Source organism: Streptopelia decaocto, assembly GCF_964273445.1.
Source record: "Streptopelia decaocto genome assembly, chromosome: 25".
Lineage (NCBI taxonomy): Eukaryota > Metazoa > Chordata > Aves > Columbiformes > Columbidae > Streptopelia > Streptopelia decaocto.
In genome coordinates, this window is record NC_138680.1 from 4,950,405 (window position 1) to 4,965,596 (window position 15,192).

At 60.7% G+C, this 15,192-nt stretch overlaps 2 protein-coding genes across 5 annotated transcripts; one reads left to right on the forward strand and one right to left on the reverse strand.

Annotated features, from left to right (window-relative positions):
* Positions 1-35: 35 nt before the first annotated feature.
* Positions 36-8,147, forward strand: GPAT4 (glycerol-3-phosphate acyltransferase 4). Of its 4 annotated transcripts, XM_082072860.1 has the most exons (14): positions 36-154; positions 1,635-1,816; positions 1,917-2,808; positions 4,166-4,235; positions 4,400-4,697; positions 4,838-4,912; positions 5,338-5,427; positions 5,546-5,639; positions 6,010-6,125; positions 6,300-6,355; positions 6,687-6,772; positions 6,953-7,081; positions 7,151-7,230; positions 7,818-8,147. In XM_082072860.1, the coding sequence occupies exons 3-14, from the start codon at positions 2,644-2,646 to the stop codon at positions 7,924-7,926; spliced, it is 1,368 nt and encodes a 455-aa protein (XP_081928986.1). In that variant the 5' UTR covers positions 36-154; positions 1,635-1,816; positions 1,917-2,643; the 3' UTR covers positions 7,927-8,147. The 4 variants fall into 4 exon arrangements, with proteins under 4 accessions (XP_081928986.1, XP_081928983.1, XP_081928984.1 ...); XM_082072857.1 differs by having other exon boundaries at positions 6,953-7,230; XM_082072858.1 differs by having other exon boundaries at positions 1,635-2,808; positions 6,953-7,230.
* Positions 8,148-12,671: 4,524 nt separating this feature from the next.
* On the reverse strand, positions 12,672-15,171 carry NKX6-3 (NK6 homeobox 3). The gene is made up of 3 exons (XM_082072733.1): positions 14,576-15,171; positions 13,462-13,631; positions 12,672-13,385 (listed from the first exon to the last, which is right to left on the reverse strand). Exons 1-3 carry the CDS (start codon positions 14,955-14,957, stop codon positions 13,155-13,157), a joined length of 783 nt encoding a protein of 260 aa, XP_081928859.1. The 5' UTR covers positions 14,958-15,171; the 3' UTR covers positions 12,672-13,154.
* Positions 15,172-15,192: the final 21 nt, after the last annotated feature.

Below are 15,192 nucleotides of genomic sequence, written 5' to 3' on the forward strand. Positions count from 1 at the left end.
CGCCGGCGCCCCCTGCTGGCTGCGCGGGAGGGCGGGGCGTTCCTGCGCGCGCGGCCCCGCGGGCGGCGCGCTGACGTCAGCGCACGCAGCGCGGGCGGAGACGCGCACGGCACGTGGCTGGGGCGGAGCCAGGTCCCGGCGGCAGCGGCGGCAGGTGAGTGCGTGACCGGCCCGTTCGGACCGGCGGCCGCTCCTCCCGGCACGGGCCTGGGGCCGGCGGCTGCCTGCGCCCGGCGGGATCGGGGCTCCTGGGCAGGGCCCGGCCGCGCACCGTTAACCGGCGGCCGCCTGGGGGAGAGCGGCCTCCCCGCCGTGGTGCCGGCCGCGCCGCAGCGCCGCCCCGCGCCCGGTGCGGACCGGTCCGGCCAGCACAGCACGGACCCCAGTACCACAGCGCGGTCCTCCGCACCGCTCGGTGCCACAGCGCGGCCCGCAGGAGCGGAACCAGCCGCGCCTCCCCGGCACAGCGGCCGCTCCCCGCTCCTCCCGCCGGGCTCCCGTTGCCGGGCGCGCACACGCCGCGGGCGAAGCTCGGCGGGCCGAGCCCCGGGCCGTGCGCTGATTCGCTGCGCTCGTGGGCCGTGTCCCGGTGAATAACGCTGAGCCGGCGCTGCCGCCGCCCCCGGGCTCGCTGCGCCCCCGCTGGGCGCCGGCCCTGCAGCCGGTGCGGCGGCGGTCGTGGTGCTCCCCCCGGCCGCGGGTTGTGCCCCTGCCCGGGGCTGCGGGGCCGCACGGGTCTCCCCCTTGCCCGGGGCCGGCGGCACCGTCCGGTGTGAGCCCCGCGGTCGGTGACCAGCGGGCAGGGCCGCCTGCGCGCGCCCGGGCCCGTCTCGCGTGGCCCGTGCGTGGCCTGCGCTGCCGGGTGACACGTGAAGAAGCGCGGTCACCGACCCCGCGCAGGGCCAGCCCGGCCGGTTTGCCAGCACGAGTCCCGGTGCTGACGGGTGACGGCTCCGGCGTAACGGGCAGCGACACGTGGAGCTGCGGAGCTGCGGTCCCAGGACACGGTGTGTGCGGGCCAGCGTGTTCCTTTGAAGCACTTGCAGTGTTCTTAGTGTTGCTGGTGCAGCAGTGCCTGGGAGCATCTCGGCATCTCCCTGCTGGGAGCAGCGGTGCTGAGCCCGCGGCTGGAATACACTGCGCGGGGAGCCAGAGGGTCTCCCCAGGCTCTGCTCCTGTGCGCCTGTCGGGTTCCTGTTAAATCCCATCCGCAGGCTGATGCTCCGTCCAGAGGGACGTCTCCCTTGAGCAGACTCATCTCTTATTACAAGCCTGACTTGGCCTCGTGTGTACCCGTGTGGTGCAGGATGTCCTTCCCCAGACGGGCTGTAGTGATGGGTGTTTGACCTTTGGCTGGTCCCTGTCACCCAACACGTTCCACTGGGGCTAATCACCGGCGATGATTGTCCCCTTGGGCTGACTTCCTGCCCTGGGCTGTTTGCGGAGCTGCCAGCCTGTGCAGGGGCAGAGGAAGTGATTCCTGCCCAGGAATCCAGGTACCCGGCTGGCTCAGTGCTCTGGGATGCCTCTGAAATGAGACAGGCAACAAGATCTTTGTCATGAGGAAGGGTTTTCTGTCACTCCATTGGCTCCTTTCCTGTACTCGGGACTGATTGCAGTGTCCTGTGCTCTAGGCGTGGTTCTGGACGAGCCTGCTCCATCGGAGGTGTGGGTGGTATGAAAAGGACGAGTGGCAGCAAGGAGTGATTCCCAGCCCGTGGCAGTGCCAGGCAGCAGCTGCAGCACCAGCCCAGGTCCGCTGCATCTCAGGAGCTGCCCCGAGGGATGTGACCTCAGCCCAAGCGCTGCCTTCCAGGTCTCAGAGCCCGCTGTCCCTGGCCCCGCCACCCTCGCTGGGCTGACGTCTCTCCGAGCTGCATGACCTGCCTGACTTTGGTTTCTCTTTCCTCCACTAGCACTGGCGGCATGTGAGTTCCTCATCTGCCAAGAAGCCAGCTTGCTGTTTGAAGAGCTTTCCAGGGATACAGACTTCATTCGTGTCTGTAACGACCCTTCAACATCAGTGGATTCCAGGGCTCTCCCAAATTAAGCTGGTCCCAGGCGTCATGCAAGGATCTGCGCTGGCACCTGCTCTCTCACGGAGAGAACAATAACATCTCCGCGTACGGCAGGCTCCTGCAAGTGCCAGCTCCCTCCATCTCCTCCAATGCCGGCTCAGGGATGGACTCCACCGTATCCCCGTGAAGAGGCTCTGCATGCTCTCAGCAGCCAGGAGGGGATTCTGCTGCCAGCTTCTTCGCACGCTGCCCCACAGCAGGACTTGCTCGGCGGCACCTTGGGCGGGTGTCTGTTCGCACCGTCGTTTCCCTGCCGTGCCCATCGCGCCCCCATGGAGGAGCCTCTGCACGTGTTCCGCCTCTGAGCCCTTCAGCCCGCGCTGTCCCGACGCCCCCGGGCTCCTGGCAGACTGTTTGGCGGTTTTCCCAACTGCTCTCCCTGTTCCCATTGCGTTCCCTCTCGCAGAGCCCAAAAAGGATGTGAACTTTGGAATGGGGTCTGTGAGCAGGCTGCGGACTCGGTGCGTGTGTGAGACTGTTGCTGAATAACAGACAGACTGGTTAATCGCTGTGGGCAGCCTTTCTGTCTGGCTGCAGGGCACCGGCCGTGCCTGGGCCCTTCACCATGTTCCTCCTGCTCCCCTTTGACAGCCTGGTTGTTAATCTCTTGGGGATTTCTATAACTGTCCTCTTCACTCTGCTTCTGGTTTTCATCATTGTACCAGCAATTTTTGGAGTCTCCTTTGGCATCCGCAAGGTTTACATGAAAACATTACTGAAGATTTTTCAGGTAAGTAATGTTTTCAGAATTCTCTGTGTGTTTACAGGGGGTCTTTTCAAGCACGGTTGTGCTCGGAGGAGGCTTTTGTCCCTCAGAGCATTGCAGGTGACTGGGGTGGAGGTTGGTTTGCTGGTGACGTGCTGGTGCCAGATGACCCAGATGGGTCATCCCAGCCAGATGCAGTTTGCTGGACTTCTGTTTGTGGGCTGTTTTTTCCCTGTAATTGATCCAGTAAATCTCCAGGTACAGCAGCAGCGTGGCCTGTAAGCGTCACAGTACAGCGGGATCTGCAGATGCGCTGAGAGGAGGCGTGTGCCCGGCTGGGTTAATGTCCCGGGCAAGGCAGAGGCTGTTACAGTTCATGTGGAAAGAAGCCCAAAGGGGCGTAGGGTGCGACGGGGAGGGACGAGCTGCTCCTCCCCAGCACACGTTCGGAGGAGGCAGCGCAGGAGGTTGGGCAGGACTTTGTGCCGCCAGCCCCGAGCAGTCTGGCCAGAACCCAGAGCCGCAACCCCCTTCTGTCCCGGGGTGTCGCCTGCTTGTCCCCTGCGCCCGCAGCCGCGTCTGGACGCGCAGCCCCCGGGCGCCCGGCAGCCCTCGCTGACCTGGGCACGGCGAGGCCAAGTGGAATTTTCCAGCTTGGGGTCATGCTTGCCTTTGGCAGAGTGATTTTATGGGCTGTCTCACAGCCAGCACCTCTCCTTGAAGCAAGTCCCCGGCGAGACCAGGATTTTTGCCAAACTCCTGGTAGATAAAGCCTACACCGCCCTGCCCTGCCTGCCCAGGCAAAAGAAAAGGGCTGCTGTGTTCTCGATAGGGAGGTTTTAGCCTCTTAAATATGGAGCTGGAGCTGCTGAAGGGTTTATGGCACAGCTGCTGCTGTTGGGCAGGGCTGCTCTTCCCCGGGAGCATCTCCGTGCCGTCTGGCTCGGGACGCAGCCCCGGAGCTCGCAACGCTCGGCCCTTTGAGCTCTGAGTCCTCAAATTCAGTGACCGAACTGGGAGAAGAAATTAATAAGAACTTCAGTTTATCTGAAATAGAACTTTTCACCTTGTTTTTATTGTTTTTTCTCTCTTCAATTAAGGAATGTTCAGTCTCAACGCCTGTTTTGTTTTGGTGTTGTATTTTGAAACTTTTTCTGAAAAGACTTTGAAGTCTATTTTTTTTTTAACCAAAGCTTAGTGGTGGGGGAGGGGAGTCTCTGCGTCCCCCGTTCGCTCTTCCAGTCCTGGACAGAAGTGTCCTGCACTAGCCCCGTCGTCTCCCCTTAGCCAAGGTCTGCCCTGGAAGCTGGCTGTGAGACGGGGGATGTGAAGTGCAGCTCCAGGCCGTGCCATTCTCACTTGTCACGTGCGTCTCTTGCAGTGGGCAACGCTGAGAATAGAGCGTGGTGCCAAGGAGAAGAACCATCCGTTATACAAGCCCTACATCAATGGTAAGATCCTGCCCTATGTGGGTACATATGAAGTTCGAAATTCTTTATGGAAATGGGGTAGATGTGTCTCTGAGCAGCTGAGGTGTGGGCCAGGGCCCTGGTTCTCAGCTGTCCTTGCGCGGGTAGGTCGCACTTTGCTCAGAGCTGCCTGTGGCTTGTTGCAGGTATCATTGCAAAGGAGCCAACATCCCTGGAAGAGGAGATCAAGGAGATCCGCCGGAGTGGCAGCGGCAAAGCCCTCGACACTCCTGAGTTTGAGCTCTCCGATATCTTCTATTTCTGCCGCAAAGGCATTGAGACCATCATGGATGATGAAGTGACCAAGAGGTTCTCAGCTGAAGAGCTGGAGTCCTGGAACCTGCTCAGCAGGACCAACTACAACTTCCAATACATCAGCCTGCGCCTGACGGTGCTCTGGGGCCTGGGCGTGCTCATCCGCTACTGCTTCCTCCTGCCGCTGCGGTGAGTGCGGCCACGGGGCCGGAGCGGGGCTGCGGGGCTCTGCAAGCCCACGGGCCCTGGCCGCCGTGCTCAGGAGAGACGGGCTGCTCGGTGAGCAGGGCTTGCGGCTTTGCTAGCGCGTAGCTTCCCTCTTTCTGCAGGATAGCCCTGGCGTTTACTGGCATCAGCTTGTTGGTGACTGGTACCACAGTGGTGGGATATTTGCCAAATGGCAGGTGAGTTTGTCTTTGAGGGAAGAGGGGATGGGGAGCCCCCCTGTGCAGTTTGAGACCTGATAATCCTGAAGTTTTCCTGCAAGGCCTGTCTGTTCTGCCAGCTGCAGACAAGGCAGGTGGTCCTGGTGCCTGTACCCCTCACGAACAGACACCCTGTAATTTTAAACAAAGAGCCTGGGTGTGAGCACTGAGGTTGTGGCAGAGTGCTCAGCCCTGGGCTCTGAGAAGGATGGGAACAGAAGAAAGAGACCAAAGTTTGGTTCTCATCAGTGAAGAGTCAGTGGTCATAAGCTGACATCAAACCTGGGACAAGACGCATGTCTGTGGGAGGGATGTGAAGTCTCGCTGGATTCTGGGGCAGCTGGGCTGGGTGGCACCATGAGGGGTTAGAGCTGGGGAGTGATGGTCTCTGTCCTGTGCTGCAGGTGTAAGGAGTTCCTGAGCAGGCACGTCCACCTGATGTGTTACCGGATCTGCGTGCGTGCCCTCACCGCCATCATCACCTACCACGACCGGTGAGGACGGCCCGTGTGCCGCAGCGCGTTGCTTCCCGCTGACCGCTCCGTGCTGCGCCTCTCGCAGGCCTTGTGCTCCATTCCTCTGCCCTCATCTCTGCCTTTGTTTTGCATTTAGAGAAAACCGGCCCCGGAATGGAGGCATCTGCGTGGCCAATCACACATCTCCCATTGACGTGATCATCTTGGCCAGCGATGGCTACTATGCAATGGTAAGGTCTGCAGCCCAGCTCTGCCTGCCCGGCTGGGCTGCGCAGGTGGTGGGACCAGCAGCATCATGTGCGGGACAGGGAGGAGGCAGCAAGAGGCTTTCGAGCGTGCAGAACTGCTTGTCCCTGCGTGACATCGCAGGGCGCTCAGCCCCCGTGCACAGGTGTCCTGTGGTGCGTGGCCTGGGCTCTGAGCAAAGCGCTTCCCCAGCTGGACCCCCTGCGAAGTGGAAAAGGCTTGAGGCTACGTCTGTCCTTCCAGCCAGAGCTTGGGACTTTTCCTCTCAGCCTTGCCAGGGCAGGGGTGGAGAGATGAACCTCAGCCTGGCTGTGAAGCTGCGTCTCGTAACTCGTGTTCTCCTGCCCCGTTCAGGTGGGTCAGATCCACGGGGGGCTCATGGGTGTGATTCAGAGAGCCATGGTGAAGGCTTGCCCGCACGTCTGGTTTGAGCGCTCTGAGGTCAGAGATCGTCACCTCGTCGCCAAAAGGTGTGACGGTTGGTAGCTGCGGCGGGGTCTGGAGGACGTTGCTGTGTTTTGCGGGTGCTGGGAGGCTGAGCCGCTGCTGCTGGCAGCCAGGCAGCCCCGGTGGCTGCAGGGTGGGGACCGCGTGCCGTGCCGGCCGCTGTGCCCTGTGCTAACGGGTGTCACTCGTCTGTTCAGGCTCACGGAGCACGTCCAGGACAAGAGCAAACTGCCGATTCTCATCTTTCCAGAAGGTGAGCCTGGAGCAAGGCCGGGCAAGCGCCCGGTGGAGGGGGCACATTGGGACAGCACTGCATCTCTGTTCCTTCCCTTTTTGTGTGGCCAAGGGCTTTGGGACCCTTCACTGAGACAAAGGGGACGTTGCATCTGTAGAGCTGACTGACCCCAGCATGTGGCAGCCGGATGCACGGTGTCCTGGTGCCGCATCCTGCGCACGCAGAACAGGGCGTGGAGCAAGCGCTGGGGCAGCTGCTGGGCACTGCGCCCCCGCCATTCAGTGTGTGGCTGAGGCTTGTGAACCAGCTCGCAAAGGGAAGCTGAGGAGATTGTGCTGGTCTCTTACAGGAACCTGCATCAACAACACCTCTGTGATGATGTTCAAGAAGGGGAGCTTTGAAATTGGAGCCACAGTTTATCCCGTAGCCATCAAGGTATGAGAAGGCAAACGTTCTTAGGGCACGAGCGGCTCTGTGAGAGCCTGGTCTTGGCCCTGCCGGGTCAGCAGCCTGGCCCGAGGTCACGCGAGGTGCTCTGGGAGCGCTGGCCTGTCACTGGGAGCCTCAGGGACGGTGCAGCCACCGCCTGACTCTCACGAGCTCTTCTGCCTCTAGTACGACCCACAGTTTGGAGATGCCTTTTGGAACAGCAGCAAGTACGGCATGGTGACCTACCTGCTCAGGATGATGACCAGCTGGGCCATTGTCTGCAGCGTCTGGTACTTGCCCCCGATGACCCGGCAGGTGCGTGGGGTGAACCCGGTCCGACCCGCGGGCCCTTTGCTCCTCCTGAACACTGTTGTTTTCCCGCAGCCCGAAGAGGACGCTGTGCACTTTGCCAATCGAGTGAAGTCCGCCATTGCCAGGCAGGGAGGCCTCGTGGATCTGCTCTGGTGAGTCCAGGCGCGCGTTTCTCTTCCTGGTGCCAGGGCTTTTTGTTCTGGGTCCTGGCATGTGCTTGTGGGCTGTGGAGTTCAGTTTGTGTCTTGCACTGGGCAGAGTAGGCTTATGGAGAAATCGAGATATATCTTGCCTGTGACCTCCAAAGCTGCTCTTCTGTAGCAGGGACCACTCTTCGCTTCTGCTGGGTGTGCTGGGCACCAGGGCTTTGTTCTGTGACTGCAGCTCGCCCTGGGATGCCCTGGTTCTGGCTCGATGCTGCTCAGCAGAGTGGGTTGAGCTTGGGAACTGCCTTTTGCGGGCACTGAGATCTCCAGACTGCGGAGGCGGGGGGACTCCCCGGGCTCTGCTGTGGGGGTGTTGGAGCAGCTCGCGCTTCTGACGGGGCTGCCGTGCTGCGCACAGGGGCCGTGGGCACAGCTCCTGCAGAGCGCGGTGCCGGAGCTGCTCTGCAGGGTGCCCTGGCAGGGCGAGGTGCGAGGGCAGCTGCCCGGCCGTCGCGGGGGCTCTGAGCAGCCCCAGATGTAGTTTTGGACAGTGCACACCTGCAGCTCCTCTGATGATTTGACTCTCTCCCCAGGGATGGAGGACTGAAGAGGGAGAAGGTGAAAGATGCATTCAAGGAGGAGCAACAGAAACTCTACAGCAAAATGATTGTAGGCAACCACGAGGACCGGAGCCGCTCCTGAGCCCTCTGCCTCTGGCGCCAGCTGGTCGGAGGCAGCTCCGAATGTGTGGACTTTGGGGACTCCATAGCCGCCCGGGCCGGCTCCTTCAGCCTCTGGCCGTTCGTTCCAGAGGCGCCAATTCTGCCTGGAGTCTCTGGGCAGCTCTCGGCAAAGATGCCTTCTTGTTACTGTTACAGTGAAGCCCCTTGCAGGGGCAATATTAAATGAAACACTTACGGTGCCCTATGCTTCCATATGGTGTTTACAGGCCCGGGGGAGGACGGGTGTGTTGATGTGCGTGCGTGTCAGTCACCAGTCTCCCGCACAGGAACGGGTGAGCTGCGCTGAATGAGCTGCCGTGACAACCGCGGGAGTCTTGACGAGCCCCGTGACCGCACAGACCCCGTGGGAGCTGCGAGCAGCAGCCTCTTTGCATTTGAGCATCCATCCCATGTACTTCTCAATTTTCCTGATGTTCCTACAAACTTGAGCACTTTCACGGGGTCGGCCGCTTGCTCATACGAGCGAACGCTGTTGCGCCGCTGACTGCAGAAGCCCGCTCGTGTTTTCTAGAGTGCTACAGAAGGCAATATTTTAAATGCCTCCTTTGTACCCCGACTGTTGTTTTTTGGGGGAGAGCATCTGCTGCCTCCCAGGACAACACAGATATTCTGTGTAAGTGTCCTTACATTTGAATTTCCCTACACTTGCTACCAACATAGATTCAAGTTACTTTACCTCTTTTTATTTGCATGAAACACCACTATACCAAGAAAGAGAGAGAGAAAAGAGCAACAGAGAGAAAAAGAGTCCAGAAACTCCCTGTCTTTTCTCAAGAGCTACAATGCACTTACCCTCACGTACATCATTTACTTCTGTGCAGCCTCCCTGCTTTGTATTGATAGCGGCTTCAAATCCCAACTTTTGGGTCAGCTTGGTCACAGAATCATGGAAGATCATCTGAGTCCAACCATAACCTAAATCTAGTGCTAAACCGTGTCCCTAGGGGATGGACAATGTGTCCTTATACTTGAGGACGCCCATTTTCCACCGTGTGCTATTTTCCACCTACCCCGGGACCATCAGATTATCCACAAATAAACCAAACCGGTCCCAGTACGATACCCGCGGTGTACACACAGGCTGCCGCACGGGGATGTAAAGCCACGCCTAATAGCACAGGAGCCCTTAACGTACAGTTATGGGAAATATTTCTATGCTGAACTGATTTGCCTTTGCTTCTTGTCGTGCTCAAAATACGACCCTTTCAAACGCACAGACACACGGACGCGTTACCAAAACCCCGCATCAGTTACCGTGATCTGCTCCACATGGTAACGTCCCGCCCCACCGAGAGAGATCAGGCTGCTCTCGTTTGTGACAGAGATGCCTTTACTGTCCCACGCTTGTCACTGTTACCCCGGGGTTCTTGTCCGCCCAACTTCAGCTGCAGCCGCTGATTTGGGGAAAAACCAACAAAAAAAGGCAGCAAAGGCTGTGGTGTCTCTGTCTCTGTGCTTAACAAGAGCAGCTGAGGCCGAGCAGGAGATGGTGACGGCACCCGCAGGCTGATGTGTCACACGCGCCGGAGCTCCGGGACACGGAGCGGCTGGATCCGACGGGTCCCGGCTGCCGCGGGACCCTCGTCGGGGTTTGTTGCGGCGTTAAGCGGCCGCTCAGCAGCACTTGGTTACTTGTCCCACGGGACTCGTGGGGTTCAGCGCCCAACGCCGACCCCGTCGCGGCGGCTCAGGGACGGGGCTGCTGCTCCGTGACTCCAAACACCAAAACGCCCAAACCAACCAACACAGACACCAAGAAAACGCCAACAAACACACACAAAAATATTAAAAAAGAAAATAAAGAAAAAGCAGGAAAGCTAAAAAAACAAAAAAAAAAATACAAATAACAACCAAAAAACACAACCAGCTGAAAAAAAGAACAAACAAAAAAAACCACAACACACCAAAAAAAAAAACCAACCCAAAAACAACAACCAAAAAAAAGCCCCACCCAAGAAAACTCCAAACAAACCACCCACCCAACCACACTAAAAAAGAGAAAAATAAAGACAAAGCAGCAGGGCCCGGTGACTTTTGCTTTGCACTTAAAAACAACAAAAGCAGCTGAAGGAAAACAAACAAAAACAAGAAAAACCCACAACCCACAGAAAACCCACCAAAAAAAAACCCTACAAAAAAATCCCAAACAAACAAACAAAGAAAAAAAACAGACGGCCCAATAAACCCAGAGCAACGGAGAAAACACCCAAACCCACAAAAATAAAGTAGAAAGAACCAACAAAAAAACAAACCCACAAAAAAATAAAGAAACCCACACACCAAAAAAAAAACACAACAAAACCCCCCCCAAACCAACAGAAAACCCACAACACAAAAACCAACAAAACCAACAGATCAGGAAAAACACCCACACAAATAAAAACCAAAACCAAAGCAAACAACAACAAAACCCTCACAACCAACCCAGAGCAAACCAACGGCAACCCCGGAACACGCCACCCGGCCCCGCTCCAGCGCGGCGACGGCGCTGCGGCTCCGAGCACCGTCCGCAGCGGCTCTGAGCACCGTCCGCAGCGGCTCTGAGCACCGTCCGCAGCGGCTCTGAGCACCGTCCGCAGCTGTGCAGGAGGCGCTGGGCGCCGCGCTGGCCGCGTGGCACCGGCGGACAGCGCGGACACCAAGGGATCCCGCGGCTCCGGCCCAGCACCCGCCGCCCGGACACTGTCACCGCAGTCACCGTGGTCACCGCGGTCACCGCTGAGCATGGGACCCCGGGCGCCACAGGACTCCCCGGTTCCATGGGACCCCAGCAGCCATGGGCTGGACGGGTTCGGAGGGACACATCCATCTCTCCTTGGGTCCCCTTCCCCGTGCTCCCAGTCAATATGTCTCTCTCCGATGGGAAAGTTAATAAATTTAGCTCTAGATTAAAAGTATCGATCATTTCATTTGTAAGCGATAAATAACCAGGGGGGAGCGCCGGGCGGCCCGCAGGGCAGGGGCTGGGGGCTCCGGCGGCAGCGGCCGCGCAGCCTGCCGGGGGCCGGCGCCCTCATATGCATTCTGCCCAGCTGCCAGCATTGATTTGCTATTAGTCTCCCCGCACCACCCAGTAGCACATCATTCCTGGAGCCGCTATTAATGGCCTTTTGATAAATAATCACTTGTAAGTCAATAAATTTTTATTAAACAGTGTGGCGCTTTGATTTATGAAAATCCGACGGGGTTTGTCTGGGAGAAAAGGGATGTGGAATTGAAGCGGAGCTGCCATCCATCTCCTGCCAGGCTGCCCGGCTGCGCTCGCTCCGCACGCCCCCGGCTCCGCCGCCTGTCCCGGGCCGCACGGCCAGCGGCGCACGGCGGGTTTGGGGCAGAGCCGGCGCTCGCTCTTGGCCAGGCTCGGCGTGCCCTGCAGGGACCCGGCCCAGGACTTTGCCGCAGCAGCCGTGCCGGCCCGCGGGAGCCGCAGGACGGCGTCCCGGCCGCTGCTCGGGAGCCGCCGGCTGCGGGGATGCAGGGATGTGCGGGGCAGCCAGGCTGCGGCTGCGATTTGTCACTCTCCCTGGCTACAGCAGGCCCTTTGCCACCTGCTTTATTTGTCTCCCAGCCCTGACGTGGCATCAGACAGGTGTTAAACTACTTAATCACTTTAAAATTGTTTTAATTTTCTGTTTTGTATTGATCTCCGCAGCACCAATTAATCAGCTCACTGGACCAGGCAGTTAGTACATTAAAAATTGTCAGCCACGTTGGGCAGCTTAGAAAATGTCAAAAAAATATCTCCGCAGCAGCCCTGCGCTTCTCCCGCCGCGCAGAAGCAGCTCCTGCCGCGTCCCGTGCTGCCGCGGGGCCGGGGCACACAACGCCCCAGCACCGCGGCGCCCGCGGCATCCGCCTCCCACATCCTTGCAAAGGGTCCGTCGGCTCTGCCACCCACTGGCATCTGTGCCACCGCAGCCGCAGAGGAGCCGCGTGGCTAAGGGGGGAGCATCACAAGCCCCACACTCACCGGGGGCCTGGACAGGGACCTGTGGGGGCATCAGCCTTCCCTAAGTCGAGGGAAAGTGCTGCCAAGCGACCAGGGCTCCTTGCAAAGTCCTCCCAGCACATGTCAGAAAGTGACAGATTGGAGGGTATTCAAAACCAAATGCGGCCCTTGGGGCCCCAGCTGATGGGTGACACAGTGACAGTCTGTATCCCCCCACAACTTCAGGGGCTTGGGCCGTCCCCGGGGGTGGACGTGGCCCCCGCCCCATCCTCAGGCGCTACCTGCAGCCTCAGGGGAGGGCAGCTTGGGGCGCAAGCCCCACACCTCCTCCATGCCTGTGCCACGCTGCAAAACAGCACACGATGGGCCAGCAGCAACTTATCTCCTATCGATTTCCTCCCGGGACACGGCCGGTCTGTTTGCTCACACATGGCTGGCACTCGGTGCTCAGCTGAACAACTGCCGAGCTGGCCGGGCCCGGGGCACCAGCAGCCGTCCCCCGGCGTCCCGCGCGGCTCCGGACAGCCTGGCGCGACCCCCCCCGCTGGTGCGCCCGGGCCGCGCCGCGGGAGCCGGGGCCGCCAAACCGCGGCACACGCGTGCAGGGCTCCCACTGCACAGGGTCAGCGCAGGGGGCGGCCACCAGGCTGGCAGCAAACACACCGGGACTATCGACACCACATCAATCCTGCAGCCCCGACAGCTGAATGGGCTCTCACTCACACCGTTAAGATAAATGATATTTATTTGCTGCTAATAGGTTCCAACAAGAGGCCCCAACAAGTGACTTTTGAACCAGCACCTCTCGCAGCAGGTGCACACCCGAACCGGGGAAAACCCTGGGAAACGTGCCCAGGGCCACCCTGCTCCTGTGGGCTCCTCCTGCTCCACATACAGCACCACAGCCACAGCCCCGTCCCCTGCCCGCACAGACCCTGCCCCACACATGCGATCCCAGCCCCCGGCACCGTGGACCACGCAGCCACGGAGCAAGTGCTGGGAGCTGTCCGGGGCTGGGACCTTTATTTCAGCAACACCGACAGCGCGGCTGTGCCCGATGCTGCCCGCGTGTGCTGCTGCCAGCCCTGCCAGCCACAGCCCCCGAGCAGGAGCCGCCAGGACAGGGGTGGCAGCCACCCCATCCCCACAGCCAGGCAGCTGCTGGGGGGTCACCCCCTGGCAGGGAGCAGGCGGCCAGGCCGGGTGCCCGATACCCAGCGGGGAGGCTGTGCCGGCGCTCAGCCGCTGTGCGTGCCCAAACCCAGCACCGAGAAGGCCGCGCGGTGCTTCCTCAGCAGCAGCCGGATCTTCTCGTCATCTGAGTCGGGGTCCAGGGGTTTGTTGTACTCGTCGTCCTCAGCCTCAGAGGCTGCCCGCTCTCCACCAGAGCCCCCCGCCCGCTGCGAGGATGAGGAGGGCTCCAGGGCACTCTTCTTCCTCCATTTGGTCCGTCGGTTCTGGAACCAGACCTGCCGCGCCACGGGACCAGCTTGGTTAGCAGCCACCACGCCACGTGGCCTGTGCCACACAGGGACCCACACTCACCTTCACCTGGGACTCGGTCATGCCAAGGGAATAGGCCAGCCGCGCTCTCTCCGGACCCGCCAGGTACTTGGTCTGCTCAAAAGTCTTCTCCAGAGCGAAGATCTGGTGCCCCGTGAAGGTTGGGCGTGTGTGCTTCTTCTTGTGGATGCTGTCAGTGAGGTGAGCAGGGGCTGCGGGAGAGCAGGAGGGAGGCAGGTGAGCCCTGGACGCCGCAGCACGGGGCTCTGGGCAGCTCTCTCCTTCCTGAACATGGCGCCAGCACACCTGCCAGCCTTCAGCACCCACCAAGTCCCTCCACACTGCTTCCCCTCCAAATTAAAACCCTGTTCTGGCTTCAGTGCCATCCCAGAAGGACCAAGCTGCCCCCTGTGTGTGCCCCACAGAGCCGGATCCAGGCTGCGCACCTCTTGCTCAGGGTCAGCCCTAATTTGTTGTGCTGAGAGGGGAAGGGTCGTTAGCAGGACTGTGTGACCCCAGAGCCACAGAGCACCAGGAACACCCTGCCCCCAAGCCCCACACCTTGCAGGATGGTGACGGGAAGGCAGGCAGAGCTGGTCACCTTGTAGCCGTGCCAGGAGCGGATGAAAAGCTGCCTGACCCATCTGCTCCGAGAGCACCCCCTGGACTCCCCAAAGGACAGCGGGTGCACCCATCCCACCACCCCCCGGCACAGCAGCCATGTGCTCTGCAATCCCCCCCCACCTCCTGCAGGCAGGCAGTGCTGCCAGCCCACGTCCCGCTGTCCTGCCTGTCTCAGCCCCGAGCTGGGCTGGACACGGACCCCAGTGACGCTGCCAGAGGGACGGGATGTCCTTGCCAGCTGTGGCTTGCCTGGGGTTGAGCAAAGAGCTCGTCCTTGCCATCGGATCTGTCCCTGCTCTTGAGCTCAAGCCTCTGCGGCAGGTTGAGCTCTGGCAGCTCCTGTGCCTGGGTCACTCCTCCTGTCCTGGGGCAGCCCGCAATGTGACTGGCCATGCCTCATGCAGGGTGATGGAGAAGATGCAGCTTGGGCAGCTGCCCCACACCCCTGCCCCGCTGCCGATGGGTCGGGGTTCTGCAGGGCGCCTGCCCCCACGGTGCCCGCCCGCCGCCGCCCTGGCCCCGCTGTACTTACGGCCGCCGCACTGCCGGCCGCCCCGCCACTCCGGGGCCGCCTCTGCCCAGCAGCTCCGGCCCCGCGGCAGGTACTCGCCGCTGGCCTTGGGGAGGGCCCCCACTTGGGGCCCGTAATAGACACCTGGGGAGCTCAGTCCATTAAATCCGCCTGTGTGGGGGTAGCCGGGGAGGAGGCTGCTGCTCGGCGTCGCCGCGGGCCGGCTGAGGATGTCGGAGATGCCATGGGGTGTGCCGGCAGCCAGCTGGGCGTTGAGCCCGGGAGGGCCCAGCTTGTAGAAGGAGCTCTGCACCGAGTACTGGCAGACGGGCGCCTTGGCCTCAGGGAAGGGGCCCAGTGAGGGGCCGTTGAGCAGGAAGGTGCCCGGCAGGTTGGCGTCCATGGCTGCACAACAAGGTGGCCCTCAGAGCCCGGCTGCCCAGGAGTGCGACGTCCGGGCCATTCCCCACCAGCCAGGGGGCTACTGGGCTCCAGCGTCCACCCTGGCCGGCGGGAACTGTGAGATGCTGGGACCCTGTCGGGCTGGCTGGGGGAACTGCCTGGGCAGGGCCGGGTGGCTCCGGTGACCCCAGCGGTGGCTCCAGCCCCGAACACTGAACTTGGCTTCGGCAGCGCCA

What these genes read in the sequence shown, in the direction of transcription:
- GPAT4 (XM_082072858.1), top strand. Translation starts at nt 2,644, where the DNA reads ATGTTCCTCCTGCTCCCCTTTGACAGCCTGGTTGTTAATCTCTTGGGG. An exon ending in TGCTTCCTCCTGCCGCTGCG is followed by an intron (nt 4,698 to 4,837) that starts GTGAGTGCGGCC and finishes CTCTTTCTGCAG; the next exon opens with GATAGCCCTGGCGTTTACTG. An exon ending in GGATATTTGCCAAATGGCAG is followed by an intron (nt 4,913 to 5,337) that starts GTGAGTTTGTCT and finishes CCTGTGCTGCAG; the next exon opens with GTGTAAGGAGTTCCTGAGCA.
- NKX6-3 (XM_082072733.1), bottom strand. Translation starts at nt 14,957, where the DNA reads ATGGACGCCAACCTGCCGGGCACCTTCCTGCTCAACGGCCCCTCACTG. An exon ending in CGGCCGGCAGTGCGGCGGCC is followed by an intron (nt 13,632 to 14,575) that starts GTAAGTACAGCG and finishes GCTCTCCCGCAG; the next exon opens with CCCCTGCTCACCTCACTGAC. An exon ending in TGACCGAGTCCCAGGTGAAG is followed by an intron (nt 13,386 to 13,461) that starts GTGAGTGTGGGT and finishes GTGGCGCGGCAG; the next exon opens with GTCTGGTTCCAGAACCGACG.